Source organism: Monodon monoceros, unplaced genomic scaffold (genome assembly GCF_005190385.1).
Source record: "Monodon monoceros isolate NGI ecotype Baffin Bay Population unplaced genomic scaffold, NGI_Narwhal_1 Super_Scaffold_20, whole genome shotgun sequence".
NCBI lineage: Eukaryota > Metazoa > Chordata > Mammalia > Artiodactyla > Monodontidae > Monodon > Monodon monoceros.
This window is the reverse complement of record NW_021703777.1, coordinates 24,034,693-24,060,445: the sequence shown is the minus strand read 5'-3', so window position 1 is coordinate 24,060,445 and position 25,753 is coordinate 24,034,693. Positions and strand designations below refer to the sequence as shown.

General features: G+C 38.9%; 1 protein-coding gene across 1 annotated transcript in view; it reads right to left on the bottom strand.

Annotated features, from left to right (window-relative positions):
• HHIP (hedgehog interacting protein) overlaps nt 1–25,533 on the bottom strand; it is an 88,607-nt gene extending 63,074 nt beyond the window's left edge. The window contains exons 1-4 of the mRNA XM_029235918.1: nt 24,594–25,533; nt 18,674–18,866; nt 12,527–12,683; nt 11,617–11,818 (exon numbers count right to left, since the gene is read on the bottom strand). Coding sequence (XP_029091751.1) covers nt 11,617–11,818; nt 12,527–12,683; nt 18,674–18,866; nt 24,594–24,872 — 831 coding nt within the window. The 5' untranslated portion in view covers nt 24,873–25,533. The remainder of the gene's footprint in view (nt 1–11,616; nt 11,819–12,526; nt 12,684–18,673; nt 18,867–24,593) is intronic.
• Nucleotides 25,534–25,753: the final 220 nt, after the last annotated feature.

Sequence of the window (25,753 nt, the reverse complement as noted above, 5' to 3'; positions counted from 1 at the left end):
CCTGCATTATCTGATGCACACCTTCCACCCCGCCAGCACCACATAGGTGCTCTGCAATCTTATCTCCTATGAGGACTCTCCTCTTCTGTCACTCAGCTCCATAGTGTGTCCTCCCCAGCACACCAAGTACTGCTCACTTCAAGGTCATGGTGTATCTTTACCTTCGAACCCAGGTTTGAAAACTTACCACCCTGTTATTCCTACACATTAAAGACATCATGCTTCCATTAACTGAAACCTGAAGTCTCACTTCATGCTGAGTTATGCAGCTTTTAAAAATTAACTGGAGTGATGGTGACCTTCCGGAAAGGCGAGTGCACCTATCTGTCAGTGTGGTAGGGTGCCCAGTGGGCTCTGCACTGAGAGACACTGCCTGTGTTTCTATATCAGTGCAAAGGAAAAAAATCAGAATAAAGCAAAGTGAGCCCCATGCTCTCTGAGCCTGGGCAATGGTGGAGTTGCCAATGCCCGAGCCACACTGACCACTTCTCTTTACCATAATTTTCTTGGAAAATGTTGGAGACTTACACTGCTTTCTATTTCACGGAATTTTAGAGCTAGAAAAGACCTAAGGTATCATTTAGCCTAGTCCTCTGATTTCGAAGATGAGGACATAGAGAATCACAGAAGGTTAAGCAGATTGCTCCAAATCACACAACCACTGGCAAACTCTGTGGATGAGTGCCATAGCCACTCAGAGATTAGTTCTCACACGTACCCAACTGAGGTGGGATATTACAGGAAAGAGACACAGGAGGGATCAAAGCATTGACAATTTGATGCTGTCACCCAAAGTTTTAATAATTACAAGGGAAGAAGCTCACCTAGTTAGTCATGCCCATAAGCCTTTTTTGGTTTTCTTTCTTTGTTTCGTTTCTCTGCTTTTATGCAGAAGTTTTATATGTATTGACATTTAATCAAAGTCAAAATCTTAAAATACACACACACACACACACACACACGCGCGCACACACACACACAACCTTCCTTGGACAAGAAGACATTGTCTTTAGGTTGCAATTAAGGAACTTATGCAATTAAAGAACTATGCCAACTATTGGGTAAATCTTTTTGGAGCTGCCTACATTACTGCAAGTCACACAATCCTAACTAAGATCAGCCCCAGGGTGGTGTGCGTGGAAACCCTGGGTGTAAATACATTATTAATGTCACGGGGTCAACCTGGTCTTCCAAACCCCTGGAGATTTAAACAGAAGCTTTACCAGTGGTACAGGGTAAAACCACAGACTAGGTAAGAGACAGAATGAGCTACGTGGCTTTTTCAACCTCAGGTCACAGGCTTGAGTCCAGTCTAGGCTAGTAATTGATAACTTATGACAGATGTTTGGTGACCTGTGTGGGAAGGGAGTCAGTTCAAGTTTTGTTTCCCTTTTCCTGAACAGGTGTGTTCACATCCATCCACAAAGATGTTTGCACTGTGGGAATCTCATCACCAAATCTTTCATAGAAAGGCTAAGAGTTTAATGGGAATTAAATTGGGTTATCTTTTTATCCTCTTAAGGGTTAGTGCTGTCCTAATTTTTTCCAACCTCAAGCATCTTCCCTTTGCTCTCTGTACATAGTATTTTCTTGTTTTAAGGAATTCTTCTGAACAGTTTCAAACTGTTGGCGAAGAGTTCTTAGAACAGGTGTGTTTTCCCTATCTAGAAATAGCCTGAGGACAGATGTCATTTTATTTAACTGTGTGATCCATTTTGGATCAAAGGTGCTTTAGGATAAGAGGTTGGTTTGGAAACAGCTTCTTAGAATTTTTTTTTAAAAGTACAGAATTTAGTTACTTTTAAAGAGAAAGCCAGAATATTCAATATTTGAATATTTGGAAGGAATATTCTTTTCTCAAGAATTTTGTGACAATATATAAACCTTTAAGATCCTTTGTCATCATGCTTTATTTTCATATTAGTTTCAGCTTATTGGGTTCAGTTTTACAAGCAGATTAAATATAATGTCAACCGCAAGCAATCATGGTATTAGTTTAGATCAAATTTATTGACGGTTTTTTTTGTTTTTGTGCTACTACATATATGTATGATAGAATAATTAGCTCATATTTTTTGTCTTAAACAAATAATTATTTTTTACAGATTTTCTGTGATTTGAAATTTAGGCCTGTGGAACTGCACAATATTTTAAAATGAGTAAATGGATGAATTTAAAGTTAGTTGTATACAACACGCCCAGATAGAGTAAAATGAAAATTCACTAGGAAAAAGAGTCAAATTTTACTCCTTTTGGATGGTAATTCCCGAAAGCCACTGTGGCCATATGCATTGTCACCTAGTATCACAAAGACAAGCTGGGATAGAAAATGACATGATTTAGAAAAAGATGTTCTCGAACTTTTCTCATTATAACACATTACAGAATGGTCTCAATAAATAGCATTTCCAAAGATGATTTTAATTTCTAGACAGTGACCCAGTTTTTCAAAATGTCCTCAGTTCTGGCCACTTTGATATTATGATAGTTCAACATAATTGCAGACTTTCAGACTTTAAAAACAAAACAAAACAAAACGTCAATTGGCGAATACTACCAACAAATAAATTTAAATGTATTATAGTAATTGATAACATTTACGTACATGTTTATTTTACATAAATATTATATATTATATACATAAATCTCTCTATATATTTAGTATATAAATGTAAAGATGAAAGAAGTCTGTTAAAAGGCAAATGCTACATAAACAAACTCCCAAAATTGGTCTTAGGTAAGAAGACAAATCAAGGAGCAAACATGCTTACAGATTTAGGAAGCTTTCTTTACCAACTACTGAGTTGATGTGATAGGACAAGGGTCTACTGCGGCCTGGGGTCTGAGAGGGAGGGAGCTGAGATCATTTCATTTATATATTCTCGCACCTGACCTCTAGCACATTTCATGATAAATGAACTGATGTCTGTTATGTTGTTTAATTCTGAAACCTTCCTTTAAACTTCTCTCTTCCCTGACCTCATCTGCTTCTTTTACAAAAATATTTTGTTGAGTAATACACTCTTTGTATCATGACATTACATGTTAATTTCAGAGCAACTTTGCCCAATTGCTCCCCTCCCAGATCCTGAGATTCTAAATCTGTGCTTTGAGCGATTGTTGCTGGTGGGCAAAAATATGTGCTTTCTTAGTTTTCAGTCTCAGTATATTTCCTTTGCAAATCCTACAATTTATTAACTCTATGGCAGAGTGACACAAACCATGCTCCAAAATAAACACACAAAAAGACCTACATTACTATAATATCCAGGTTGAGAAAAACTACTCTGAAAGCAAGGAAATGCTGAGGAAGCTTTTGCTGCTGTACTCATGGGTCAGCTGCTTTGTGCTTCATCATCGTCAGGCACGTGCCCTGAGAAACTCCAGACCTGGGGCGTTTTGCATAATGAGGTAGGTGGCAATGCCCTACGCCTAATGCCAAGAGGTGATGATCTAAAAATGAAGATGTTCTCTTCCTCCAGTTATACATTTTGATAAAAAATATATTCTAGGTTTATCTTTTTGAATGGAAGTAAACCCACAGACATACATCAGTATAACTTTGCTCCCATAAGACTGCCATATAATTTTGGTGCAAACACTAACACTATCATGGAATTTCCATAAATTGTCATCCAATCTCATACGAGGGGGACTGTTAAATACTACAGAGTATAGTTAACTGTGGCCACGGGAGCTTGTAAGTCATTCTGAGGGCTGGGCACCTTTTCCTTTCCTTCCTCTTCTTTTCATGTTAGTGTAATAGATGATGATAACAGCTAATGCTTACAAAGTACTTCGGATTCATGTGAGATTGTACACGTAAAGTCGTAGGTGCAACCTTTTGTCACCTCTATACTACAGATGAAGAAACCAAGCCTAGAGGTTAAATAACTTGTCCAGAGTCAAACAACCAGCACGTGGTATGAATGCAGTGACTAGCACCCAAGTCTGTACGCTTGACATTAGATCTAGGCCCTCAGCCTCCCCACTGTCCTGCGAGGCAGGACGAGCAGCACTGAGCATGTCTACACCAACCGTCACCCATCTCTGCTTCTTAAACGTGCTACCCAATCTTTTCTCCTGTGCAGTGGCTGCTGATCAAAAGCACAGTGCAGCACAGCACCGTGGTTGACAGCACAGCGTCCGACAACTGCCTTGCAAATCTGGCTCTGCTACTGGCTCTGTGGTGTTCTCTCGGGCAGTTTCCTTAACTTCTCAGTCTCTTCATCTGTGAAAGGGGATATGCACACCTGCCTCACAGGGTTACCAGAAGGATTACAGAGGTACTCTATGTAATGGCTTAGCAAAGTAAGTGCTTAAAAGAATGGTGGTTATGATTAGTAAGAGAGAAGACTAGAGTACAGTAAGTCCCCTACATATGAACCTTCAAGTTGCGAATTTTGAAAGATGCAAACATGCGTTCCATCAACGTCAGGTGTGAGTGAGATTGCAACTTGCCCTCCGTCTCCCATTGCTGACGATGCTTCAGCTCTACCATCTCCCACCTCCTCTCCCTCCTCCAGTCAGTAACTCTTCTTGCCTGTTCACTCCATGCCAGCCCCTGGATGCCATCTGTGGTACTGTACTGCTGTCCTTTTCAAGGTATTGTAGTGTAAATTAAAAATGTTTTCTTTATTTTTTGTGTTTGTTTTTTTACGTGTTGTTTGTGTGAAAAGTATTATAAACCAATTACAGTACAGTATATAGAGCCGATTGTGTTATTTGGGTACCTAGGCTAACTCTGTTGGACTTAAGAACAAACTGGACTTAATGAACGTGCTCTCGGAACAGGACTCGTTTGTACGTAGGGGACTTACCGTATTCTTGCTAACAACATGGCTGGCTTGAAGACTATCTTTAGTACTGGGAAAGAAAAGCTATTGACTGTCTCTAAAAGGGAGTACTGTGCTACCTTCTACTACTTAGAGGCAGTTTTGGGACACCTGTGATTTCCTTTTCATTAGATAATAGAGCCACTGGAAAGTCATGCCAACTGATATCACCAGCAGCCCTTCTCTGTTCTCTTTCTAGTCAGATACAGAGAGGTGGTGGCTGCCATGTCCAGACAGATGCCTTTGAAAGATGGCAGTGACCTTCTCTAGGGTGCAGATTTCTTGGTTTTTCACTTGTTTTAAATGATTACCATAGGACTTCTGAGATTTATAGGCTCTATTTCCTTTGCCCTTCAAGTCTTAGATAAATATAAAGACATTCATGTAAAAGCTTTCCTCACCTCAGCTGTGAGTTACAGGACCTAAAATGTAGGAGAAAGCAGGTCTTTCTTTACTCAACTGGAGGGACCCTGCATACTGCAGTTTCGACTTCAGTAAAAAAAACATGATGCATGCTGGAGAGTACTTTATAGATTAAACCAGTTTATACTGGCATACACCATATCTATGTCCATTGACATTTATCAAAATGCTTTATCAGTAGAATTGCAAATGCCAAAATAAAAAAGTAAGAGCACCAGAAATGAAATTAACTTAACCAAATGAAATTACACTGAGATTATTTCACATGACCAAGGGACAAAAAAATTATTTCTCTGTGGATTTTTGTATTAGATTTAAAATGAGATTAGACTTATGTAAAAATTGAAAACAACATTTATCTCAGAGTACAGGGCATTCTGATGTAGGGTCAGCAACACTCAATAAAATAAAGTTGGGTTTAATGCCACATCATTACTACCTTGATATATATATATAAAAAAAACACAGTAAAAAATTTTACTTGCGGATCTATATTTTAATGGTTTGGAACCAGAATTTTAAACTACCCCCAAAAGAAGGCATTTAAAAGTTTTTATCTGAGGAAAGACTCTTCAATTAACTTTCTACCACTTTTAGAATGAATTTATCTAATGGTTATTTCTACCACTACAGCAATTGTCTTTCAGATGAGATTTAATAAATTCTAATGCAGTAGTTTGATAGGTCACAAACTTTAAAAATGTCACATATACAAAAAATTCCAGAATGGTGACTCTTCTATTGTAATATTTATCAAATATATTAAATATATTGCTGTTTTCTTTCAACCGAACACACACTTTCTTTTCGACCTGAAGCATGCTTTAAAGCAGAGTTCTAACAATTTTCCTGAGGAAGCATTTGATATGGGACCCAGTCACTGCCACATACATGTGTACGTGTGTGCACACATGCGTGCTATGTTTCCAACAACAGTTTTGAAAAGTAAGTTGCTTCTCATTTATGTTCTGACTCATTTCACTTGAAAAAAAATACGCTAACATTGCATGGGCTGCCATAAGATCACCAGTTAAAGACAGAGGAAAATGTAAAAGGAAGGGTCTCTGACAAACTTCAGAAAAGTAGGACATCAATCCCAATGGGATGATGAGCAATGGATTTCACTAAACTTTCGCTTCTCATTAAGTATGCATGTGATTTACAAGCATGTGAAATCAGAGGCTGCCCGGCCGGGTCCTGCCCCGGCACACGCTGCGTCCTCCTCCACATGCTCTTGTGGCTCCTGGGCACCTGGGCCACTGTCTCTCAAGAGCCCCGGCGTCAATGGGCTCAGCCACCCGGACAGTCAGCAGCTTTCAGCCTTACGTCCTCTCCTCCCGCGGTAAAAGGACTGCTTCGAAAAGCATCTTTTGAAATGAGGACCCAAGTAGATAGAGAGGGACAGGAGCCCAGGCACACTTGTTCCAATGATCGACAAGTCTTAGCTCTGTCTGCTGCGGGTGCGAGCCTCTTGGTCCTCTGACTGCCCCTGAGAACTGGGGTGCAGAGAACGGTGTGTGTCGGCTTCCCTGGGGGTCCACCCTGTAGGTGACAGGCGCAGGCTTGTCTTCACTGCCACACACATGCAAAGCTAAGGCTGACTTTCAGATCCTTGGTGGTCAGGGGAAGTTTGGTAAGATTAGACTAGAGTAACTTCTGGCGTAACAAGGGCTTTCAGATATAATAGCAAACTACATAGTTTAAGAACAGGAATGAGAACAATTTTGCCAACTAGCTGAATACCAAATTCCCAAAAGGAACAAAAATAGGAAAACGTAATAGGTAAAGCAATTGTCCAATTAGAATGAATTGTTGAGATTTTTTTTTTTTTTGCGGTACGCGGGCCTCTCACTGCTGTGGCCTCTCCCGTTGCGGAGCACAGGCTCCGGACGCGCAGGCTCAGCGGCCATGGCTCATGGGCCCAGCCGCTCCGCGTCATGTGGGATCTTCCCGGACCGGGGCACGAACCTGCGTCCCCTGCATCGGCAGGCGGACCCTCAACCACTGCACCACCAGGGAAGCCCAAATGTTGAGATTTTTAAGTGTCATTTTCCGAAACTTTCTATCAAGAATCTTACAATGCTGACAGAGTTAACTACTCATCTCCTCACTCAGAGTGGACAAGTAATATGTGTAGGTCAGGTAAATGACAGAAGGTACAGGACAATGACAACTGGTGTCCAACCATTTGCTCTCAGTGGTCATTTCAGTAATATGACTTGGCCATGGATGGGCAGAGAAAATGTGTCTCATTCCTTATTCAACTGATCCAGGGGTCTGGCTCAGTCTAGACCAGTGCTTCTGAAATTACCTGTAAATGCTTTAAAAATGTACCAATGCCTGAGTCCTAACTCTAGATATTCTGATTTAATTTGGGCAGCAGAATTTTCTAAAGCTCCCAGGCGGTTCTATTCTGCAGCCATTTTTGGAAACCACTGGTCTATCATCCTCAAGGACTTCAAGTAGATGAGGCTGGTTCTAGTACTTCCAGAAGTTCTGACTAGTAATTCAGATATAAGCTCAATTTAAAGATTTCAAATCACCAGGATCCTGGAATTTCCCTCTTTGGGAAAAACAATATCAACAACAAACAAGGTATAAGCCCTCCCCCCGACACTAGACACACAAAATGAAGATTTTAAAGTTTGCTCACCAGTTGGACACTTGAGCCATTCTTCATAGCATCAGTATGAGTGGTCAGCTTGTACAATGCACTAGCACCAAAGATCTAGCAAACCACTATCTAGTTTTAAAACCTATTTTTGACTTACTCTTGGCAATTTCACAAAGCTCGGTCTTCTAGGATTTGAGCTGTTGTGAATGGAATCACCTCTTCCTAAATGGCAGTTTAAATTCATATGGCACAGAGTTTACTCCATTAATCCAACTCCATAATTTATTTCCTTTAGCAGAAAGAAGTCAATTCTTTAGCGGGTGCTTTGCACTTTTGCACCTAACTTTTGCTCGGTGAAACTTAGTTACACTCACAGGGTACTGAAATCTCCTACAATCAGGGTGTTAGATAAAAACCAGATGCCATATTTTTAGCTTCAGTCAGGACCCATTTAGGGAGGAGTTTTCCAAGTTCCCCAAATGACTGGCTCTGCTGGTGGTATCAGAATCAGGGCTGGTAGAGATTGAAGGAGATCAACCAAGTCTAGCTTTTTGCCACAAAAAGGCCAGTCCTTAACCAGGTGACAGATATCCTTGTCAATTCTTAATTGACAATTAGCAGAAAAGTAATTCCAAATTCCCTAAAGCCAGCACTAGCTTTTAGAAACTCTTATAATCAAGAGTTCCTCTTTATGTCTGATTTAATATACTCATACTGATCGTTACTTAATATCATGGGGAGATCATCTGTGGTTTGTCCTGTATTTATTTCAAACATACCAAGGTTGGGTTTCATATACATTATTAATTCTGTGATTTGAAAATTGCAGTCAATACTTTGGTCTGTTAAAACAGCTTTATTCCCTCTCTTAGGATTTTTAAAACTAAAAGACTAGAGAAGTGATATGCATAATAATTTATGAAAATTCCTATTTGCATTATTAATGCAAAATGATCATTGACGAACACAGAATACACTAACTGTACCCTAACATGAACAACTAACTATTCACATACCAAGAAGCCTGAAAAATGACTGTGAAGTAACTGTGATAATGTTTTCACTTCAGAAGTCTCTGAGGGGCATACCACAAAAGTCAATGGCATATTCCTAATCAACTCATGACTGTGCTGGCATCCGCCCCATCAAACCAACAGTAGCCACTTCTAACACTTCCAATCTGTGACTTGTGACAGGAGTTCCTTGGAGACTGAGATAAAGGCCAGTTGTTGTATAAGCTACTCGAAGCGACAAGGATGTGGTCTTGTTACTCCCTTATCAGTATACACTCAAATATCCATGTGATAGATTCCTATCTTATTGATATCGCTAGTGCCAAATACTAAGGGAATCCAAAATATGCACTTCGAAATATGTCTTTAATGTAGAAATATGTATTCTATCAATACATATGGAGAAGAATGGATTTCGAAGTTTATTTTAAGCCCCAGGAGCCCTGCAGCTCTCCTAGGAAAGGAAGGCCATAAAGGGTTCTGCAGAATTCCTAGAGGCCTGCAGAATCATGGCACTGTCATACCCCAGTTTGTATAATTTTCCTGCATGATGAGGTGTCTCAAAGTCAGAGAAGATACACTTTCATTCATATCCCAATGAATGGGTGTAAATGAAGAGGGCGTCTGACGTAACTCTAGTTAGAAGCAGGGCATTCTTTAGGCAGTTAAACTGAAGTAGAAACAAGAACATCAGTTTTTTCCTTCTTACAACAAAATTTTCAAGTATTCTGAGCCCATTTCTTTCACCTACATTTTATCATACACAGATTTTTAATACCAACATTTTAAGTAAAATAGTATTTGAAAACTATGTATTATTCTCTCAAATACCCAAAGATATATTAAATTTTAGAGCAAATTGGCAATGTGTATTGTGGCATATGTCCTTCAACTCAGTAATGCTCTTTTTATCAGTGAATTTTAAAGTAATCATCCACGATCAGGTTAAATAATATATACAAGAATGATAGATAACATTATTTACAATGATAAAAGGAAAATAGTGGGGGTCTTCCTAAATATCTCATAATAAGGAAATGGAACACTCAAAAAAACTAAGTTTTTGAGAAAAGTTTCCAAATCTGGTAACATATCCATGACATACTGTTAGGTGAAAAAAGAAGGCTAAAAAGATGTATATATGGTTTGATTTCAATTTTATTTTAACACTTCTTAGGAAAAAAGCTATAAGAAAACATGTTCTTCTGTTTCCACATTTATTAATATGGACCTGTGTTACTTTTGTAGTCAGGAAAAATTCATTTAATTTTAATATAAAAACTGGAAGAAAGTATATCAAAATGTTAATAGTGATATTCTTTAACTGATGGGATTATAGGTGATGATTTTTAAAATACTTCACTTTCTCCAATTTTTTATTTTATAGAGAGCATGTTTAACTTTCAAGGTAAGTAAAACACTTGTAGTGAGTAATGCACTTGCTGCTGCATCTTTATTCCTTCCTCATGAGGTACCACTTGCAATGAGTTATCAGAACACATTTCAGAATGTATTTATTGAACTCTGATGTGCAAAACACTAATGCTTTGTTTTAAGAGACTTTGGAATATTTGCTGTGAATTGTAATGAAAAATTTTATTGGGAGAAAGTTGAAACTACTGATTTAAACAGCTTTTCCAAATGATCTGTGTCTTGGTGCCAAAGTCCTTTTCCTTAAAGGACCACAAGTACCATAAAATACTTCTCTTATGCAGTATGTCTTGGTGATGCTGTCATAACATGGCCTTGAGGCTGGGTGGTCCCAACAATAGGTATTCTCTGTGCTCTAACTGAGTCACCCTAATTATTTCATGTGGTAGATATTGAATAGATAGATGTCGAATATATTTATATTTTTTTCTGATTTGTTTCTGCTGGTTTTGATGTTCTTACCTTTGAATAGAGCTTAACAAAGCAAAGAGGAGCTTATTTCGATATGAGTAGCAGAGTATAAATCCTCCTTTGATTTTTTTTTTCCAGTTTAGAAAAAGATAACCAGTTCTTCCCCAATCATACTTAGTTCGTTTCATTCTAAAACGGTCATGAGCTGTTAAATGTCTTAATTTAGAATGCCACAATTTGCCTTATAGCTTAGTACTGCTAATACTGTACTGTGTTACTCTCTTGTGAAATAAACTTGACAATAATTTTATTTATATACCTACTAGATTACTTTAACATGAGAATTCAAATTGGAGAAGTGGGAAAGAAGGCAATAGATGGGCTTATATATTATAAAGGTGGCTAATTATAGATAAAAATATCTGACTTACCTGTAAAAATATTGTACAAGGAAATTACAGTATAAGTAGCATTTTTTATGACACAGACTCGAACACAGATGCGGTAAAAGAATGATTTGCAATTGCCAAAGTAACCCAAAGACCTCTTTGTTTCTGCTAGCAAATGCTGATATACAATTCTAATGCCTGTTAAACAATATTTAAACAAATACTTTATAAAACCAATAATTATTTTAAGTATGTAAATTACATAGGGAAACCATGTCAAAAATATCAATCTGATTGCACTGCTTAATAGTCACCAAATAACATTAAAAATTTAATGTCATTGTCCCGACTTAGTTGCCATAATTATTGTTCCCTTATGTTGTCTCCTTATTTTCTCCTATATTATTTCTTTTATTACAAAGAAATACCTTTAGTGAGGAGAACACTAAAATAAAATTAACATAGCCAGAGCAAAGATAAATAAAATTTAAAAAGCCAACCTTTATTCCACTTTGAACAAGTTTGTGAATGTCCAAATAAGGCTCCTTGAAAATTTCTCCTTCAGGGGTAAGTATCTTCACGTAACCTTCTTTTTCCAGAATGAAGAGACGGTGTGAGCCATCCCCACTATGCAGGGCGCTGACGGGCTGGCGCAGCCCACTCACAACCTCCTGAATACAGAAGCAGTTGTGTTTGTGCTTTCTAAACAAATTAAAGAAAACCAGTAAGCTTTTCTTGAGATGAAGGAGGTCAGGGATGCACTTAGCATCCTTTTCAAAATATATTTCCTCTAGGAATCAACGGTTTTGATAATCACGAAGGGCTGCTAACCCAAGGTCACACTCTGATTCTTTTAAATTCTTTTCAATGAAAAGAAAAAAAAAAAAAACACAAAAAAGCCTTCTATTAGGAAGTAAAGGAGAGAATCAAAACACATATGTATTTTAAAATTTCACAAGCTCACTATCTCATCTTTCAGTGACTAATTAAAACTGACTTTACTCACAATAATTAAACCTTACAGAAAGGCACTCAGAGAGAAAGTTCTAAGATCTATTTATAAAACTCTGATTTGCTACTAATAATTGTGCTGAATGTTTCCACAGTGCCATAAGCTAACAACTATCATAAAATTCAAGTTTAAAACTATACTCATAAAATTCCCATGAATCAGAGAGAAGCCAAGCTCATAACAGAAGATTACTAGTCTCAGCATTAAAAGCATTTAAGCGAATATGATTTTAGAGAAGCAAACTACCAAAAAGAAAACAAAAAGCATCTGGAGGATATAGCTGCTGGACATGAGCATAGCCAGTTGACTCATTGTTAAAACCACAAGACTTGTCGGGTTTTTTCTTTTCTTTTCTTTTTTTTTTTTTTTAAGATTAAAGAACATTTATCTTTATGAACCTGCTGATCTCTTCCACTTTGTCGTATTCTTCCATCTGGTCCAAGTAGTTAGATGCTGGTCCTCTGATTTGTTTTCTTGGAAAATCTGGAAAGCACAAGCCACCATCTTTTCTTGCATAGTAAAAGCAAAACTCATCAGCAGTAGTTTGAAGGAAACCTTTAAAAATGTAAAAGGACACCTTAGAAATATTTAGTGTCATGGTAAAAACAGAGCATTTGAAAGACAAAATATAGGTAAAGAATTTTTTAGGAACTATATGAATATTCTAGGGAAATATATAGACAAAAAAACAAAAGGTAAGAAGAACATATTTTTTGGCTTGGGATTTCCATTTCTTTTTTAACCAAAATTTAAAAATTGCAGTAAAAGTGAAATGATATTGTGTTGGATGTCTTAAAAGGCTCCTATGAAACAGAACTGATACGAACACAGCATTAATCTTGTTATTGCATTGACTCTATTTTCAAGCCTCCCTGGTTACCATATGTTGTACTTTCAAGCTCATCTGATTACTATTCAGCACTTTTTTCCCCACAGTACTATTCCTAAGAAGAACAAATTGCGATCAGGAAAGAGATAGACCATCGGGAGGCAGTTTGGGTCATTTTACAATTCTTATTGTATTGTCACTCAAATATGATTAAATAATAAATCTAGTTACTATCCCAAGGTCATTCATTATATGCTACAGTAAATGACTGACTCCCTGCAATGATCAAGCAATGAACTGATGCCAGTAACAGAGGCTCTATATTCAAATGTGTTGGTGCCTTTTTTCTTGCTCACTTACTGGAGGCAATGATTATTTTATAATACAAAAATTTTCTTTAAGATATCCTTTCAATATTCTCAAGCAGAATAGCTGACATACTACCCCTCAATGAAAAAAATATTAAAACAAGCCAAAACAAAACTGCAGAGTAGACTTAAAAGGATGTGACTTTTTTTTCATTTCTTACATAGTAAGAATTTTTATCAAATAAAAAGTTGAATAAGAAAGAAGATCCTATTACAAAAACAATTTTGACATTTCTTTTACAATTTGAATTAATAAGGTAGGTTTTTATTGGGGGGAGGGCATATTAATTAATCAGATTCACTTCCATATTCTGATGATTTTGCTATTAAAATATGATGTTGCTATCAGAGTTGACTTTATATGATGTCCCAAATTCCTGCTTCTCGTTTCATACCTTTAATTATGCTCAAGGTCTTGATTTTTACCTAACAAATTAGATTATTGTACTCCCAATCAGTTTTGTAACAAAGGCACCTGGTAACCCAGGTGAGGTTTAGAAGTTGTATAATGGATGCAAGTTTGCAAGGATTTGCAAGAACAAGGATTTGGGGACAACCAAGTGAGGCGCATCAATGGAACATGAAAGACCCTAAAAAGTTGATTTTCTGTGAGCTTGACCTAGGTCCCCTCAAACCTAGAGTTAATCTTGGAATCTGCGGGTCCCAAATGGTTAAAACATAATATACATTTTGACCTAACTTTTGGGTGAAATGGATCACCCCTAAATTTCTGAGACAGACTCTTCAAGGCCAATATCTGACTCAACTACTGGGAAACATCTTGCCTTTGGGAAACTGGCAAGTAAAAGCAGATGTCCTTGGGAGTGTGTGTGTGTGTTGTGGGGGAGGTGGGCAGAATAAGGAGGCAAGGAGGCTGTCAGCTGGGGAGGAGGCAAGGAGGCTGTCAGCTGGGAAGGAGGCAAGGAGGCTGTCAGCTGGGGAGGAGGTTATCTTTCTTTGAAAAAATCCAGGGATTAGAAATTGGGGAGAGGAATGACGGCTGCAACAGCTTTTACTCATCTTCAGCAATTCACTGTTTGCAAAAGATAACTTTTCTCCTCCATTCTTTAATGGCTAAGCATCAGATGAAAACTGCCCGGTAGTGTGAAATAATTCTGTTTGAGGTAAAAAGAAGAGAAGGAAAACTGAGTTGCTAAATCAGACTTTTCACAGTTTGGGGCTAGAAGTTTTGGGGGGCTAGGTGTTTTATATATAAATATATATAGATATGTAGATATATATCTCTATATATCTCTCTCTATATATCAATATATATTTACCTTCAGGCAGGGAGTTCTCCATGTCAATCTGATGCATGCGGGAAGACTGTCGTACTATGGATCTATTTATAACTGAATGTGTGAAGGAGACCTTTTGTTTTAATGTGATTATTTGCCTGCAGGGGTCACAGAAAAATTCCAAAGTGCAATTCAGAGGAAATTTTGAGTTTGCTTTTAAAAAACATATCTGTTTTCCAGCATTACAGTCTGCAAACCAATACCATCTTAAGGGGAAATTAATGAACAATGCTGGTGGCTAATTCCATTTTATAAGAAATTATTAGCTGGGGACAAACATGAGGAAATGAGAAATCATTTTCAAATGGAACATCTGAAGATGAATGAGTACAGATTCATAAACTCTGTCGCTCCAGAGATACTATGCTCTCTTAGCAAATTAAACAAAACAAAACAAAACAAAACCAGAATGTTAACAATGAATTATTCCGAGCTTTTTACAGTATTGAGACAAACTGAACAATCTAAGTGGGAAGAAGGGGGCCAACTCAGAAGACTTTTACATAAAAATCCGGGCATTTTTCTGACAATTATGTTACTTTGAATTGAAACATCTAATACTTTTGTTAGTACTTTACCTTAAATGACCCGATTTTATAAGCAGGGATGAGTAAGATATATTTTCCTGTGAAGAACTAAAAGAGATCTGGTTTCAGGACATAGGGCTAACATTTATTGTCAGGGAGGATATAATTTACCGAATGGTACCCTTCTGTTTGGAAGGAAACACTGAAGAGCATTTTACTGAAGGTGTGCAGCTCACCCTGGATCACCATAATATGATGAAGTCCACTAACAATGGAAGTACACGGATGATTCCAGCAGCTGTAATTTTTTAATAACTCCTGATAATTTATCAAATGTTTTGGAACTGTAACTCTTCTCCTGGATCATTAACCCAGTCCTCCTATACCACAAAGCACCCTATAAAATACTGACATGTAAATAAATATTCTCTGTGCAGTTTTCTAAGCTCTAGCTTTTCTCTGAGCATGTATGCTACAGAAAAGTTATTTTTTCCTCATTATATATGCTGTTCATCATGATAAAGAAAAAATGAAAAAACCCTACCATCTGTAAGGCTTGCACTAGAGAGCATTTTCTAGCAGAGGGAGTAGACTTTGGTGTATTCATGTATCTGCTCTGGTTTGTTCTCTTGGGAACTAATGAGACACACGTGTAAGATATCTGACTGGGTCAGGAGTGGCTGTGGACTCGAGAAACTCAGTGGAATCAAATTCTTGACCTTGGCCTCTTTAGCAATGGGATTAAACCAATTGAACTAATTGTGTACAGACAGATATTTCACACTACCATAACCTACAGCTGAGATATGATGGTCCAAGAGTGATAAAAATCACTATGATAACACGTATAAAGGGAGAAGCAAGGCCCAGAGATGTCCTTTCCTATCCTTTCCACAGAGGGTATTTATTAGGCCATCATTTAGTGAACAGTAAAGCATCTCCTCTGTTCATCATAATTCAGGCAAAAGACGAGACCCATGGTATTGAGAAAACAGTTCCTGTGGGTTTTTTTTTAAATGAAATTTGGGTATTTTTTTTTAGAAGTTTTAAGAGTTTATCTCCCTAAGTAAAGTCACAACAGGAGAATATTATGATTAATAAAACTCTAGTGTACCCTCACTGTAGTGATTTTTAACTTCCTTTTTTCATTTTTGTGGAAATAAGCAGACCATGAATGTTTCTGAATTAAAGTTTCTAGAGAGTAGCTGTCTTTCAGGTATACGTGTATCCCAAAGTGAGTGGCACTTTCTTAAAGCCAAGAGGCTGAAGCAAAGGGATAGACCGTTTATGTGTTTAATTCTTTACGTATTGAGCAGTGGGGGAAGAAATGAAGATGTGTCTAGAATTATTTTCACTCTTTCAACCCCTTTCAGCAGTTCCCTTCTCTTAGCAAACTACAACCCTTAAGGTCCCTTCCTCTTCATGTTTTTGATTTGCAGAAAGATGAGGCTAACAATGACGATAGTAAAAAAAAAAAAAAAAAAATAGAATCACAAAGTAGCTGTTTTTCACAATTTCAAACTTCGGAGAAAAGCAATCCATGTCATTAAATAGACTTAAGAAGGTGAAATTATTACAAATTTTGAGCAATTTCTGAAAAACGAGTGTTCTAGAATTCTAAAGAGCCTTCTGTGCTGGGGGCCAGGGCCGAGGGGAGGATTATCATCTGATTCATCGTACTTTAGGGAATGGTAACCTACGCGCCAAGGATCAGTCTGGCTAACAAACTGATCAACCTAAGTAACACAAAGAGTGTGTTATTACAGCTCACTTTTGGGACAAGTATTTAGAGCAATTATTAGCATTTGATGGATGCAGAGGAAGCCCCCTCTGCTCGTTGCTAAAGCCTGCTGGCCTGGCCCTGAAAAGTAGCCTTGCTGCTCCACCCACCACTGGAGTGGAGCTTTCATCTGGTTATCTTTCAAGGCAGCCTGGGTGGCCACCAAAAGCACTTGACATCTTGATGCACTTCAGCAGTTTTACATATATACAAACTTTGTAGAAAAATAAATTTGTCATTCGTCACCACATATGTTGATCTGGGGAGTGAGGTGCTTGCAGCTCTGGCTCCTGAGTTGTTTGCTGTGTTCTCTCTTTCAGTGGATATTGCTTTTTGTTGTTTGTTCTGGAAGCTAAAATACCTTCAAATATAGGAAGCACCCCACAGATGAGTCTCTAAATCCAGCCTAGTGGTATTTATCGCAAGTAGATAAAGGTAGATAAAAATGCCCACTGTCAATACCATTTTCAAGTTATAGTGGTAAAGGCAAACCTTGCAGACTGGAAATTTGCAGCAAAACTTTATGGGACCTAATCTGTTATCGCTTCTCGGCAGGCCATCTAGGCAACCGTGACCTATTCTACTTTGCTTTGGGGAATGTGATAAAGAGAAAGAAACAGCTGGTTTAAGGAAAGCCTTAGAAACATGGCTGTAGTTAAAAAAAACAATAATAATATTTTCACATTGAATGGGTTTAGATACTTGTTATGGTACACCAAAGGAAGCAAGCAACCCTAGTCAAAATGTTTTCTTAGGCTATTAGGAGAGCTCTATAAAAAATACAAAAATCTACACTTTTCTGGGTCAGAGAAAAAAGTAAAATGTCCATAGCAGTTAAAAAAAATTCTCCAAGTGCATCCTACAGTTCTTAAAGCTTGCCTTGTCCTTCAGTGCCATTGAGTTTTATAAACTGTTAGTTTCAGTAGATTTGTTTGTGGGTGACACTGCCTAACTAAACAGAATCGGACTCGTTAAATTCGTTTCTACCTCTGTGTTGATTCTTCCAACCTAAAGCAACAACCACCAAGGTTTACAAGCTTCTGATGGTAAAAGTAATCAATGCCCAAGAGCCTATATGTTTATTAGGGTCCAAAAGACGATAGTGACCAGGTATATCTGGGACATTATAAGCATAAGAACTTGAACTTCTTTTAGCCTATCACTTTCTCATAGTACAAGTTTGGTAACGGCATTTAACTTCTCCTGAGGCTCAGTTTTCCTCATCTGTCAAATGGAAATGACCAGACCTTTCCTATCTACCTCACAGGGTTTATGAGAAGCAAATTAGTCATTATATATGAAAATGATTTGTAAGGTGTTACTTTTTGGGGCCTTTTGAATTATATTTTATTTAAGGAAATACCTTAAAAGTCAGTGTATAATCTGCACTTATGTATCAGCTGTGTAGAAGGGGAAGCTGTCTTGATATCAACGCTGATGACTAAAGACACCAACAAGAGATTTGTGCTGATAATCCAGCTGTGTAAAGATTACCAACTGTATTATCCATTTAACAAGAAATGTTAAACACTTCAACAAAACAATGTATTGTTTGTAGGCTGAAATGACAGCAGCAATTTGAGCAGCAGTAAAAGGTTCCAAGTTTGGAACAGTTAATTATGAGGTAAAAATAGATACTGTGAAAGGCAGATACATTTTACACTCTCCTAAGCAAGCATTTAGGAACAGGTATCTTGGGAAGCTATTCCGCAGTAGTTGATTTAATGTATCTTTTTTTTTTACCTGGAACATGGCCTCGGCAAGTATAAAAGAATTCTTTGCAATAGTCTTTGCACAGCAGGGGAAGTGCCAGGTCTCTTTCCAAGGATTCTGTCTCAGGTGAGTAGAACAGGCTCTGAGAATGTGGAGAGCAAAGTGCACATTTGATTTCCTCCAGTAACTTCCCGCATTCTGTGTTGTTGGTAACAGAAAACATCTGAAAGCCATAAATCAGAAACAAACTTCTTTTGAGTTCCGTGAAGTTAGGTTTAGTTATGTTTTTCGGTCATCATGGAAAGAGAAAAGTGTCATTTAGCTGTTGTCTGCAAAGAATCACCAAGTCACAATACAGTATGCCTTTATAAGGACACAAGTGCAGTCTCTTGGGTTGGGATGGGAGGGCAAAGGGTAGGGATGCACAGACATGCTTCTTACTCTTGCAAATCCAAGTCTGTTTATCTGTCCTTCAGGTGTGAAAAATTAAATGACAATTATATATTTTAACCCTTTTTCTTACTCTGCCTCAAAGTATACACTGACTGATAATTTAACTTTAAAACTCCAAATACCTTTATCCCACTGTATGTAAAGCAACTTTTAAGACATGGCTTATTTGTGTCTTGGGTAAAAATCTATTTCACTCCTGAAATTCCTAACGACATTCTCAAAGATATTACTTGAATTACATTGTTCTCATTTTAATTAATTTTCAATACACAGATTGCATAGGGAAAGTTTTCTAAAGGGGGGGGGCGGAAATATCGCCATTTCATGTTCTATAAAAATAATACCCGAAGCTGCGTCAAACAGGTTTAAGACCAATTTTTATTATTCATTGTATTTTAGCCAGGAAAAATGTTCTAACTAGTTCCTCAGGTATGTTATATGCACGAAAAACACAAGAGTTTAATAAAAGTGATTTTGTATTGTACTTAGTGAGTTTCAGTGAAAAAGGGCATACTTTTATCTTTGTTTATACAGCATTATTATGTCTTTTATATCAATAAGACTAATTTGAGAGTTATTGATTCATTGAGATTAGTACTTTGCAGATAAAATCGGTTTCAGTGTCTAGTACTAACTTTAAAAAACTGACTTCAGGACGTCCTCTAATAAATATAAATATAGAATATCAGCACAATATTTGAGATGTGAAATGCAGTGCTGTCTAAATTAAGCATTGATTTTTCATATTAAAAAACACCATATGGTATTAAAAAACACCATCATGGGACTGAATTTTATGTTTTCCCGGTTTATATAACTATGTTTATACTTAATTATTTCTTTAGAACTATGAACTGAAATTAACATTTTAAGCTCTATAGATCACTGCTTAAAGCAAATATTTCATTCTTAAGTTGAGATTCTATTTTGAGTAAATTGAGTGAATCACATGGCTTCTATTTTTTAGGATAAAGATATTCTAAGTGATCACAAAATTTGGACCTGAAAGAGCAAAGCAACTAAAAAAAATTGTTGAATACAAGGCATGCTGAAATTTTAAATGTCCAATAGAAGCTACCCTGTTTTGGAAAAAAAAAAAAATGTGTATAAATATGATGAGTCGTAACTATCTACAATATTCAGAAAAGTTATTATTAATCACAATTATGTTTGCATTTTGATTTTTACCAATTTATTTAAATGACAATAGCTTAAATGGTTAAAGTTTTCTAAGGGGAAACATACACCAGACACTTAGAATTTGCATTCCAAGAATGTTTTAAATGTCTTTTGTTGTCCATACTCTGGCAGACCTCACCAGATCTATTCAATATTAATACTGTTCAACTTTGTTCTGTTTGTTTATCATACGGCAGTCCACTAAGAACAAAACAACTGCAGGATGCTGAAGCCACCGCTTTTACTGGCGGAAAAACTGGAATGTAATTACCTTTGGTTTTATGGAGAACATGCATGCTTCGATTTTTTTATAGCTGAAACAAAATGATCCCCATATACTCTCCCAGCTGCTATCCAGGAAGAGCTTGATTTTAGGGCCTCAAGAATTTTGTCTTTTACAATTTTTGGAATGTGTCCTGGCCACAAGATCTCTCATCAAAAGTGCAGAAATAGGATTCAATAAATTATCTGAAATCAAGTATAATATTATTCTTTGTAAAGTTTCATGCTGTTCCAACCCAGCAGAATGGTAACATTTTGCTCTGTGTGAGGTCTGCAGTGTAAATACCTATTTGAAGATAGATAGAGCCATCATTCTGGCTTTGGTTTCAATGAACCAATAGTCTTACTGAAGTCAATTAAACTGACTCAGCCCAAGCTGCAGCGCTGTTTTAGACAGATGAGTGCTGCTGTGGGTAGGGTATTTTTTTCTTCTTTTTTGCCTAAGTGTCTGTGTCTATACAGGTCCTTAACTTTATGTCTGACAATGTCATCAATCTTAAGAAGAAATTTAAGCTAATATCCTGTTTCAATTTTTAAAAGCCATATATGAAACCATCAAATTATAGCAGTTTAAACTAAATATACTTTGGAAATCATGTAAAACTTCGAATCATTATTACAGTGTGCCTAGTGATGATTGTGGCTGTTGCTGACTAATTTATAACATCTGGCAGGTCATCCTCTAATCTTCAGCCACATGAAAGTAAAACCCATACAAGGAAGGTAAGATAAATCCTGGAATACACAGTGAAGCGTGGCCTACAACTACAGTTTATCAACAAACAGTAAAATGGGTGACAGAGACCTTCTGTATTTCTCTTTATTTATCAAGTAACTAAAGAGAGAGGATAAAAAGGCACCCACATGGGTTCGATGAGGGGACAAAAGGAGAAAATACAGGACAGTATATTAAGATGACGCCTTAAGATCACTTGGTACACAAAAAGTTATTTCTAAAACTCATATGCCTACAAGGTTGTTCAGCTGTTGGGTAGAACACATGCGTCTCTGGACTGTAGTGCTGGATTATGTCATTAAAGAGTTCAGTTTCAATTTTAGGCTAATATGTAAATAGATCATTGTACTAAGGCAGCTGTTAAAGGGACCCCAGGATGAGTTATTTGTTTAGTTGGATGTGTTCAACAATAGCCTTTGTCCCTGAAAGAGCCAGAGCAAACAAATGATTGTAAAAGGGCACACTTGAAAACAATTACTTTTCACCCATTCCTTGACAGCTTTGGCTGTGAAACCACCCAAGGTAGAGAGAGCTTCTATGCCTGTGTGGCTACAAGTTAAGTTTTAGAAATGGGGGTATTTCAGTTGGTTGCAGATTCAATTTGGCTAATGGGAATTAGATCCTTTTAGCATCTTGTATTTAGCAGCTGCAAAAATATTGCTAAGACAATATAACTTGCTAGATATTAGCAGTACTTACTTGTAACAGTAGTTAACCATCTCGTTACAGTACAAAAAACTATTAAAATATACAAAGAAATGAAAATATAGAATAACTTAGAAGAATAATACCATGGCTAAAGAATTGAACTCAATCACATTCAATAGTTCATTACATATTAAAGAAAATGGGTTAGCCTGGAAACTGGACTTAATCGCACAGCTAAGCATGATCAATATTCTACCCAGTTTGCTACTATCTATTTGTCTGTGAAGTTTCTTCACTTAGGAAAAAGCTACTCCTGTAGTTTCTTGAAAAGTTGCAGAAACCTTTCTGGGGAAATTTTCTTTTTTCATGAACAAAAAAAGGGCCCTTTCAAATAGCCATCATCTCTCCTGCACACACATTATGAAATAAGACCCTAACATATATTATAAGCCAGGAAGGCTTAGGGGGAAAAAAGGGAAACACTGAAGTTTATTGTAAAATAACATGTTTTAAAAACTATTAAAACTTGAGAACTAACATGGGTCAAGAATGCATATGCATAACTATATCAAATCCCTGATTGGAACAATTTGAGTATTGTTGGTTTATAAACCACTCGTAATGGAACCAGCAAAGTCTAGTGTACCAAATTTAATTCAGACACATTTTCCAAATGAGTAGGGGTTTGTTGGAGATTGGAAGCACATAAAACAGAAAGGAATGTGGATAGCTAACGTGGCAGAATGATTCCTAAAGAATGATTTTTTTTTAAAAATTTATATAATTTATCTTAAGGGTTATAACTCCCCTCAGTCTCAGCGCCCCCCACCCAGCTCCCCACTACATTTAGTTAAGAAAAAGTTTTCACTCCTCCTGTACCTGGAAGAGTTCAGTATTGCAGGGGTCTGCGGATCATTGGTACACTCATAGCGTATATTGCACACGGGGAGGCTTAATGCCAAATATTTCGAATCCTTTCTCTCAATTTCCTGGTTCTGTCCGGCTCCTGGTAAAAACCCTGGAGCTGATGTGAATGTAGCGATTTTGTACTTTAATTCAATTACAACACAGGAGCTTAATGACATTGTTTGGAACAAAATGCGGGAATATCTGTTCCCTGAATCTCAGACTACTGCTGCATGTGGTAAGAATAAAGAGAGAGTTACAGCTGAAAACCTGCAGCAAGACAGTTCTCACTCAGCTGGGAATAGAGGGAGTTGGACAAATGCTCCCTCAAAAGGCATGAACATTTGGACAGAGCTGGGGACTGAAAGAGAATGATGTTCTCTAGTTTCACCCATTAGTGAACCAACTAACAAACACAATGGTGTTGTTGTTATTCTTTTGCCATAAGCAACAGGACTCTGTGTGTGGGCAGCAGTTTAGTGGGGAAGAGGGTAAGTCGACCCCTTTTTGTCCTATTGATTTTTTCCTATTTGCATGACTTGAGCAAATTAAATGATGCAATATGGCTTTTTGTTACAAAACAAAGTGAGAGATACCACCCAGACACATATGTTGATTCGTAGGAGCTGTTTACATGAGAATAGAGTGAAATCTACCGTGAACTGAGCATAAAAATTAGATTCAGCCTGGGTTTTTTTTTTTTTTTTTTTAATGCCTGGGCCAGCAAGACTGAAGCAGAAGTTTTCCAAGAGTCTCTCAGACCTTGACAACTGCAGTGTTGTAACAGAGGAATTCTTAATTAAACCTAAAATGGGGGAAGGGTGGGGGGCAAAGACACCTGATTGTTTATTTCACGCGCAGGGATTGTTAATGACTGATCCCCGGAGTCTTTCCTTGGAATGCAGTAGAGAACACACATTACTGCAACCCAGGGCAAGAAAAATGTTGCAAACTCAAATATAAGCATGTCTTTACACCCAACCAACACTATTTTCATATTTGTTTAAACTTATTAACATCGGGAAAATGTAAATGCCATTACCCCTAAAACAAGTTTCTGGAGAAGATCTTCCTAGACAACTAACTACTACTGAAAACCCGAATTTATAATGTTACAAAACGTGACAGGAGAATCGCCTCGGTTTTACGTGATAAACATGCCTCAGCAAAATCTTTCGCCAATTTTTGGGTTCTAAACTGGAATACCAGGAGTTCCTTTTCGCTGTTTAACTATTGTAATGCAAGACACCCCGCCTCTGACGGGGCTGGGGATCATAAACCAACCGTGCTTCAACATCCTTTACGATTCAATCCTCTCTCTAACCGAGCACGTGGAGAAACTGCACAAATCTTTTTACCCTAGAAAAAAATAAACCAGAAACCACAGCCACCTTCATTTACAGTTTTACCGCAACCAATGCCCGATTCGATCCAAAACACACTGTTAATCGCGATTCTTATAAAATATTTACCCAGCCCAGAATGCGGGTACCACAGAAGCTTCTCTTTTCTGAGACAGGCAGTTTTGCACAGCATCCCGACCGGAGACTCTTGGGGGCGGGAGAGGTATCTGCGCACCCCAGAGGAACACACAAACGAATCACGCTAGCCCTTTAGAAAAGTTATCGAAAAGAACTCCCCAGAGAAGTTTCGCCCCTCTTCCAGTCACCAGCACTGCCGGAGCCACAAGGCACCCCACCCAGCCAGTATGCCAATCTCGCAGCTGCGAGGCGGGTGCGTGCCTACCTTGCTATCCAGGCGCCCCAGCCCGGGGCTGTCACTCCGCAGACAGCAGGACAGCCGAGGGTAGAAGCCACCGCACAGCATCTCTCCCCCACTCAGCAGCTCCAGCTGGGACATCATCCGCCTATCTCTCCTTTTCAGGCGCTTCGGAGGGTTCCCATTCAGGCACCTTCTCCTCCTCGCTCCGCTCCCTTCGCTTCTTTCCCCAAACTTAGCATCTCCTTCAAAGAAGCCCAGAGCCACGGCTAACAGCAGCAGCTTAAAAGAGAGCATCTTCAGCATCGCCTGCCCCGCGCGGCAGGGGCTGGGCGCGGGAGGAAGGGGGGGTAAGGCCACTGCCCAGCAGGGGCACTAGGGCGCAGCTCCAGGAGGAGGCTGCGGGGCGACAGGACACTCGAGAGGCAGAGAGAGGTGGCGGGGGCGAGAAGATGTAGAGCGATGCAACTTTGCAAAAAATAAAAGACGAGGCGATGGGCCCAATGCCTCAGGGGAGCCCGAGGACCGAGATAAAGTGCGGTTGACACCGTTTGCGGTGGTGCCAGTGTCAGTTGGGTGGGGGGCTTTCTGCTGCGGCTGAGGAGTGGGAAGAGGGGAAGGAGTTGGAAGAGAAGGAGGTAGAAGAGGAGGAGAAGACGGCCACAGAGGTTCACTTGTCCGTGTAACGGGGGTTGTTTAGGTGAGACAGTAGTAGCAGGAACAGAAACGGCGGCGGCGGCGGCGGCGGGGCAGGCGGAGGCAGGGCCAGCGCTGGGCTCTAGATGATGCTGAGGTCTCCTCTGCCGGCGGCTGCAGCTTCTCACACAGCCTCTCATGTTTCGTTCCCTCTTTTCTTCTTCTTTTTAACTAGCGCGCGGGGAGGTGCTGCCACCGCGCGCCCCTTGACGTCACCGCTGCTCGCGCGCCCCCGCCCGGGTTGGGGGGAGGGGAGGGGTTGGCCCCGGCGGCCTCCGGGGTGCGGTGGGGAGGGCCGCGGGCCGTGGCGGCGGGCGGAGGGGGAGGGCCCGGCGGAGTCCTCGGAGCCAGCCTGGAGGGCGCGGGACGCCGCGCGCCCGCTTGGCCGCGCCGTCCGGGTGGGGGCGTGCACGGCCCTGGTGCCCCCGGCGGCCCGCCTAGGACTGGGGCGCGGCCCGGTGGCTCCCCGCCCGCTCCTCGCTCCTCGCGCA